The sequence below is a fragment of the Ursus americanus genome, chromosome 14, assembly GCF_024610735.1.
Source record: "Ursus americanus isolate L20-20 chromosome 14, mUrsAme1.1.p, whole genome shotgun sequence".
NCBI classification, from domain to species: Eukaryota; Metazoa; Chordata; class Mammalia; order Carnivora; family Ursidae; genus Ursus; species Ursus americanus.
The window spans coordinates 49,826,520-49,835,336 of NC_142140.1; the positions used below are offsets into that span (position 1 = coordinate 49,826,520).

The 8,817-nt window shown below is 40.3% G+C and overlaps 1 protein-coding gene across 1 annotated transcript; it reads right to left on the reverse strand.

The window, feature by feature from the left end:
* Nucleotides 1–387: 387 nt before the first annotated feature.
* Nucleotides 388–8,265, reverse strand: LOC123801785 (olfactory receptor 7A17-like). Its single transcript, XM_045812024.2, has 3 exons — nt 7,293–8,265; nt 6,178–6,306; nt 388–530 (listed from the first exon to the last, which is right to left on the reverse strand). The coding sequence occupies exons 1-3, from the start codon at nt 8,263–8,265 to the stop codon at nt 388–390; spliced, it is 1,245 nt and encodes a 414-aa protein (XP_045667980.2).
* Between the last annotated feature and the right edge of the window lie 552 nt (nt 8,266–8,817).

Below are 8,817 nucleotides of genomic sequence, written 5' to 3' on the forward strand. Positions count from 1 at the left end.
CTCAACAATGAAAGAACAAGCAATGAAAAAAGAGGAAAGACTATTGTGGAATATATCCCTGTCATTAAGCACTACACTGGAGGAGTCAGATGGTTTAGTATATCCAGAGTTTCCCTCTAGAATTAAAGTCTTAATAGGCAACATCTAGCATCATTAAACCCTCCTTTAGTTATTGTTGCTGTTGATGCCCAAACATAACTACGGATTGAAGGGGTCCCTCCCAATATAAAACATGAGGCTCACCCAGGTGTTATCACAGAACAGTGTGAGATCACTGACCCAGTTTCTCCCATGAATGATTGATGAGGTTGGAAGTTATGCCCCCAGGAAAGGAAAAGACATGACCCCATTCATGAAGGCTCTGGAAGACACAGTTATGAGTTCCTATCACCTGAGATTATAAGAGATGAAGTCAGTGGGTGCAGCAGAGACATTTTCAATTCTCTGGCTGGAGGGGTGAATTCCCATGAGTCTCATTAAGGAAATATTCCTTTGTCTCACTTCCCCTTGAGAGACTTGGTGCTCTGGAGCTAGGAGAGAAACACAGAATGCAAACTAGTGCCAGTGTTGGCACTGGGACACAGCCTGGGCATTCCAGGATTGTCTCTCACCTCATTAAACTCTTTGATCCCACAAGGAGGTCCCCTCTCTATAGAGGGTCTCACTAATAAGGCAGAGTACCCCGTAATTCTGATTTGAAGGAGACATTCTTTGTGCCTTCAACATTTTCTTTCTCCCATCTGGACCCTCTTCTGGTGGCTCATGATCATGGGTCCCCCAGCCACCACAATGCTTCTCCTGTTCTCTTGCTTCTCCTTTTTCCTTCATGGTTTAATGTCACCCAACCATTTGCTTCTTTGGGTATCTTACAAACACTTACACAGCAGTTATGATACGGTAGGCACTAAGCAACATCCAGGAATGAAGAGAAGTATAAGACATGGTTCCTTCTCTTGAGGAGCTCACAGTTGAATGGGTGACGGGTGAAATAGATAAAAGGGATTAGGACTACACTTACCTTGATGAGCACTGTACGACATATAGAATCGGTGAGTCATTACATTGTTCACCTGCAGCTAAAATAAAATTATATGTAAATTATATTCAATAAAAAAATTCCTAGGGAGGGGAGAAATATGATTTTCAGAGTTACCGCATTATCATTGTTAAATGATCTGTTTTCAACAACAACAACATAAGCAGAAAGATAAATCGTTGGAATAGGAGGAAGCCCAGAAATAAACTCACTTTATAAATTGAATGATATTTGACAACAGTGCCAGCACAGTTCAAAGGTAAACGGACAGTCTTTCCAAGAAGTGGTGATGGGGAAACCAGATATCCATCTGCAAAAACATGAAGGCAAGCCTTCCATCCACTGTCTACAAACATGATTCCAAATGGATCACAGATCTAACCACAAGAAATAAAACTGTAAAAGGGGAAAGATTTATATGATCTGAAGACAAACTGAGGGTTTTAGAGAGGAGGGTTGTGGGGGAATGGATTAGCCCAGGGATGGGTATTGAGGGCACGTATTGCATGGAGCACTGGGTGTTATATGCAAACAGTGAATCATGGAGCACTACATCGAAAACTAACGATGTACTGTAGCAGTTCAATAAAGTCTCAAAGGATTTTAAATAAATAAATAAATAAATAAATAAATAAATAAATAAATAAATAAAAATAAAACAGTAAGCACTTAGAGGAAAACACAGAGGTACATTGCCTTAACAATGGATTTGACCAAGATTTTCTGGATATGATGCCAAAGACACAGGCAACTAGAGAAAAAAATTACTTCAGCAAAATTAAAAATATTTGTGCATTGAAGGGCAAAATTACTCAAGTGAAAGACAACTCACAAGTGGAGAAAAGATTGGCAAACCACATACCCAATAATAGATTAATATCTTAAAAATGCACAAAAATTCAACAGCAAAAAAACAAAACAACTCAATTTTTAAAACACAATGCTTTTATTTAAATTCCAGTTAGTTAAGGTACAAAGTAATATTAGTTTCAGGTGTACAATAGAGTGATTCAACAATTCCATAATAAAGCATTTTAACGGCAAGTGGGAGGCAAGATGGCAGCAGAATAGGAGACCTTGTTTTATCCGGTCCCTTGAATTTAGCTGAATATCTGTGAAACCATTCTGAACACACACGAATTCAGCCCTACATGTAAGAAAATATATCTGGAACTCTACATGCAGAAAAACAATGCTTTTTGCAAGGTAGGAGGTGCTGAATCATAAAACTGTGGGGAAATATCAGAAGGTAAATTGAGAGAGGAGGGAGTCTCCGTAAGGTGGCTCCCAGAACATGATATAACATCGCAGTGCAAAATCAGAGCCCCTAGAAACCTGCTCCAAATGTCCTCCCTGCTATTCCTTATGTTCCACAAGTAAGTGCAACCATATGATAATTGTCTTTCTCTGCTTAACTTAAAACTAATGATGTAGTGTATGGTGACTAACATTACATAATAAAAAAAGAAAAAGAAAAAAAAAAGAAATGTGCTCCAGTGAGAGACATGCCTTTCTGAAAGGGGCACAGGGTAGGAATAGAGTAGAATTCTAAGTGGGTCATTGTGGTCTCAGGATCCCAGGACACACAGAAAGAACGGGGGTTCCTGAACTGATAGAGTGCCCAAGCGGCGGAATGGGGAGACTGGTTATGGTCAGTGAGTCCAGAAGGGACTCTCAGCTCCAGTCACCATAAACCACCAGCTGGGCCAGTAGGGAGACTGGTCTTTGTTTGAGCACCCTAAAGAGGACTGGAACATGTGGGCCATTTAACATACCCTGGGAGAGACAAAACGGCTGCCCCCATGACTGGGCAACAGCTCTCAGAGTGACAATGGCCTCAGAAAGGACAGTGGGATAGCACACAGCCATGATCTGGGAGTAGTAGCAGAGCCGGGTGCATGCGGGAGACCACAACCACTTCCAGTGAAAAAGACACAAGGTGAAGTGTCACTCACAGGTCCCGGGGACCCCTCCTCTCCCCCAGGAGAATTGCAGTGGGGGCAAACCAGCTCTGACCCTCTGAAGAGGCACGGAAAGCCACCAGGAAACAAAAGCCACACAGAGGACCAGGTCATCCTGAGCCCATTCCCCTAACAAGGGGTGTTGCAACTCCACCCAAGCAAAGAACCTGAGAAGCAGAACAGCAGGCCCCTCCCCCAGAAGACAGACTGGAAGAACAGGTGAATGAGAAACTTATAGATCCCACAGGACCGTAAAACTCCAGCTCCAGCTCCAGGGGAAAATAATAATATTAAGCTCCAGGTGATTCCTCACGATTCGTTTTTCCTGCAGTCTAAAATTTTGCATTTCTTTTTTTTAAACCTTTTTCTCATTGCAACTAGATGCTTATTTTACCAATTCATGTTTATACCTCATTCTAGTCCTTTTATCACTGTACTCAATTTTGTCTAAAAATGCAAAGAAAACAAGATAGATAGATAGATATAGATATAGATATAAATATAGATATATAGATATATAGATATATTCAGTAAGGAACCAGCAGATCACCTTCCTTTGTCCACCCTGTGAGATTATACTCTCTTCCCCCCACCCCCACCATTTTTATTGTTTTGTTCATTTTGGCTTTGTTTGCTTTTCTGTGGCAGCTGCAGACCACTTTGGATTTTTTCTAGGGTGCATTTTGCTTGGGTCATGGTTGATATTTTACACTCTGTTCATTCGCTCACCCATCCTTCTCTGGGCAAAATGACTAGAAGGAAGAATTCACAACAAAAGAAAGAACCAGAGGCAATGCTCTCTGCCACAGAGCTAATCGATATGGATATAAGTAAGATGTCAGAGATGGAATTCAGGATAGAAATTACCCATTTTGAGTTTATCATTGTGCATGGTATAAGAGAATGGTCCAGTTTCATTCTTCTGCATGTGGCTGTCCAATTTTCCCAGCACCATTTATTGAAGAGACTATTTTCTATTGGATATTCTTTCTTGCTTTGTCGAAGATTAGTTGACCACAGAGTTGAGGGTCCATTTCTGGGCTCTCTATTCCATTCCATTGATTTATGTGTCTGTTTTTGTGCCAGTACCATGCTGTCTTGACTATCACAGCTTTGTAATATAGCTTGAAGTTCAGCATTGTGATTCCTTCCACTTTGGTTTTCTTTTTCAACAATCCCCTGGTGATTTGGGGTCTTTTCTGGTTCCATACAAATTTTAGAATTGTTTATTCCAGCTGTGAAAAATGTTGATGGTATTTTCATAGGTATTGCATTGAATGTGTAGATTGCTCTGGGGGAAAAAAAAGAGAGAGAGATATGTGGTATATATATACACATGATGGAATATTATTCAGGCATAAAAAAGGATGAAATAATGCAATTTGGAATGATGTGGATGGAGCTAGAGAGTATAATGCTAAGTTAAATATGTCAGTCAAATACCATGTGATTTCACTCATATGTACAATTTTAAAAACATAAGGAATAGCATGGAGGACCGCAGGGGGAAGGGAGGGAAAACTGAATGGGAAGAAATCAGAGAGGGAGACAAACCATGAGAGACTCTGGACTCTGGAAAACAAACTGAGGCTTACAGAAAGGAGGGGAATGGGAGGACAGGGTAACTGGGTGATGGGTATTAAGGAGGTCATGTGTGGTGATGGGCACTGGATGTTATACGTAACTATTGAATTGTTGAACACTACATCAAAAACTAATGATGCTGACTAAATGAACATAATCATCAATTACTTAATAGACTGATTTTAAAAAAACATAACAAATGAGCAAAGGGAAAATAAGAGCAAAACAAACCAGAAACAGACTCTAATTACAGAGAAAGATCTGATGGTTACCAGAGAGGAGAGGGGTGTGTGGACTGGTTAAATAGGTGATGAAGATTAAGGAGATCACTTGTTATGATGATAAATGGGTGCTTTATGGAAATGTTGAATCACAATATTGTACACCGGAAACTAATATTACACTGTATGTTAACTACACCAGAATAAATTAAAAAATAAAATTAATGGTGAAAAAACAGGCGATGAACTCAAATAGACATTTCTCCAATAAGATACAGTAATGGCTAATTAGCAAGTGAAATATGGGTAACATGACTATCTTTAGGGAAATGCAACCCAAAACCATAATGTGACACCACTTCACACACACTAGAATGTCTATTTTCAAAGCTAAAACAGAATAAAGAGTTGGTGAGGACATGGGGAAATTGGAACCCTGTGATATTTTGCTGATGAGAATTTAAAAAGTGGCACAACTGCTATGGAAAACTCTCTGCCAGTTCCTCAAAAACTGAAACATGGAATTATCATACGATCCAGTAATTTCACTTGTGGGTATATTCCTACTTATATGCCCAAAGAATTTATAGCAGTGACAAGAACAGATATTTGTACACCAATTAGAATAAAGCTTTATTTACAGTAGCCAAAATATGGACACAACTCCAACGTCCATCAGCAAAATCACAGATGAACAAAGTGTGGTGAACACATACAATGGAACATCATTTATCATTCACTCTATTCTGTAAAAAGAATAGAATTCTGGCACAGGCTACAACATGGATGAACCTTGCCAACATTATGTTAAGTGAAAGCAGCAAGACACGAAAGGACAAATATTATACAATTACATCTATGTGAGGCACCTACAGGACTCAGTTTTAGAGACAGAAGGTAAGATGGTGGGAGTCAGGGGCTGGGCAGAGGGGCAATGGGGAGTTAGTGTTCCATGGGGACAAGGGTTCAGTTTGAGACGATGAGAAAGTTCTGTAGATGGATAGAGGTGGTGGCTGTGCAATAGGGAGAAAGTCCTTAATGCCACATAAATGACTACTTCTAAATGTTTAAAGTAATACATTTTATACATATTTTACCATGACAAAAAAGGGATGAAAAAAGATGGGCTTACTCTAAAAGAAGGTCAATCCATTAATAGCTTCGTATGGCGTAGAGGAAGGAACCCGAAGTACAAGGAGACAAGGGCATTGTGATGGATTTATGTTGTGTGATTCAATACCTCAACCCCAAAATATACCCAAAACAAGGGTTCAGAGAACATAAAATTAATAAGGTCATTGAGAAATAACTTGGTGAGACTGTAATGGCCTCCATGACAAGCTCTACAGAGCTCTCCCCTGTAGGATACACTTACCATGGACATGCTCCGATTGAAATGGATTGGTCCTGAGGTCAGCCCATCTTGAACTGGCAGTCAATGTCAGCAGTACCAAACCATCTGAACTTTGGTATTCTAGTTCATGTAAGAGTTCATCATTCTCATCTAAATTGTGAGAGCCACAGGGATTTCTCAAAATCACAAATTCTTCATAGAGTCTCCATGAAACAAAAATAATGGGCAGCTTACTAAGGGCCCATCCAATTTGTTGTAACAAAGGAAAACAAAACAAAAATCCCACCTCTAATAATCACAAAGAAAAGAGTGACCATGTCGCCACAATGACAGGTCCTAATCTCTATTTGACTCCCAGACCCGAGATCAATCACTGACCCAGATCTTCAATTGATGGAACCGGTTTCCCCTGAATGAAGATTGTAAAATAGCAACAAACAAAATTTTCCTCCAAATCCAATCCAAAGACTCTAAGGTGATTTGCTGGCCAGGTTACTATGTCCCATGAGTACTGCAATCGGAACTAAAATTGGTAGCTTGAAATTGGGCAAAATGAGGGGTGCCTGGGTGGCACAGTCAGTTAAGCAACTGACACTTGATTTTTGCTAGGTCGTCATCTCAGGTTGATGACCTCGAACAATGCAAAGGACTCCGCATTCAACATGGAGTCTGGTTGAGATTCTCTCCCTCTCCCTCTGCCTTACCCACTCATGCTATCTCCATCCCTCTCTGGAATAAATAAATAAATCTTTTTTTTAACTTAAAAATGATGGACTACAATCAGACTCTTAAATATGGAGAACAAACTAAAGGTTGCTGAAGGGGAGCTGGGTGGGTGGATGGGCTAAACGGGTGATTTGGATTGAGGCGGGCACTTGTTGTGATGCGCACTGGGTGTTGTATGTTAAGTGATGAATCACTGAATTCTATTCCTGAATCTAATATTACATTATCTGTTCACTAACTGGAATTTAAACAAAAACTATTCAAAAAAACTGAAAAAAGAAACAGTTGATCATTATGGATGAAAAAGTTAAAGAGACTGAATACTGTAGGAAGATAAACTGCAGATTGTATTTATGTGAACTGATACAAAAATCATGATCTAGGTTGTCGAGGGTTTTGAGCCCTATTACACACACACGTCTTCATCTTGGAACAAAGCATCCTTATATGCAGAGAATGCCTCTCAGCTAAAAGGTTTCTTAGGGCCAGCTTTATGTCTCTGTTCCTCAGACCATAGATGAAGGGGTTCAGCATGGGGGTGACCACCGTGTACGTCACTGAAGCTACGGCAGTTGTCCTGGAGTTTTGTGAAGCAGCAGAACTAAGATACACCCCAACGCCTGTACCATAGAATAAGGAGACAATGGAGAGGTGAGACCCACACGTGGAAAATGCTTTATACTTGCCCCCAGAAGATGAAATTTTCAAAATGGAGATTACAATTCTAGAATAAGAGAAAAAGATACCAATGAGTGGAAGAACCCGCAGAAGTCCACTCCCAATATAAATTGCCAGGTCATTGGAGAAGGTATCAGAACAAGCAAGTTGGATCACCTGATTAAGTTCACAGAAAAAGTGAGGGATTTCTAACTGTGTACAAAAAGACAATTGTGAAACCATTAAGTCATGTAATAGAGAGCTGAGAACACTCAATAACCAGGATACCAGAAGCAGGATGCAGCAGAACTTGGGATTCATGATGACCATGTAGTGCAGGGGGTGACAGATGGCCACAAACCGGTCATAGGCCATCACTGTCAAGAGAAAGTTGTCTAATCCTGCAAAGAGCATAAAAAAATACATCTGACTGAGGCAGCCTGCATAGGTGATCACTTTGCTCTGAGTCTGGATGTTCCACAGCATCTTGGGGACGGTGGTGGAGGTGAAACAGATGTCAGAGAAGGACAGGTTGGCAAGGAAGAAGTACATGGGCGTGTGGAGGCGGGAGTCCATGACAATGGCCAGGATGATGAGCAGGTTCCCACTGAAGGCGACCAGGTACATGGACAGGAACAGCCAAAGGAGCAGTGGCTGCAGTTCTCCCTCCTCCGAAAGTCCCAGGAGGATAAATTCTGAAACAGGAGTTTGATTTCTTTGTTCCATGTAACTGCTGAAAACAGCTGGAACAGAGACAAGAGCATAGGAAAGTCACAAGCAGTGAGCCCAGAATTAAAAGAAATGCTGTGATTGGGGTGCCTGGGTGGCTCAGTTAGTTGAACAACCAACTCTTGGTTTCAGCTCAGGTCATGATCTCCTGGTGGCGAGTTCAAGCCCAGCATTGGACTCTATGCTGGGGCCAGAGTCTACTTCAGATTCTCTGACTTCCCGTCTGCCCTGCCCCTGCTTGTGCTTTCTCACTTGTTCTCTCTCAAGTAAATAAGTAAATGAATAGATAAATAAATAGATGATAGATATAGATAGATAGATGATAGATAGATAGATTAGATAGATAGATGATAGATAGATAGATAGATAGATAGATAGATAGATAGATAATAGGTAGATAGATAGATAGATAGATAGATAGATGATAGATAGATAATAGATAGATAGATAGATAGATAGATAGATAGATAGATAGATAGATAGATAGAGATAGAGAGATAGATAGATAGATGATAGATAGATAAAAAGAAATGCTGCCATTTGTGTGGC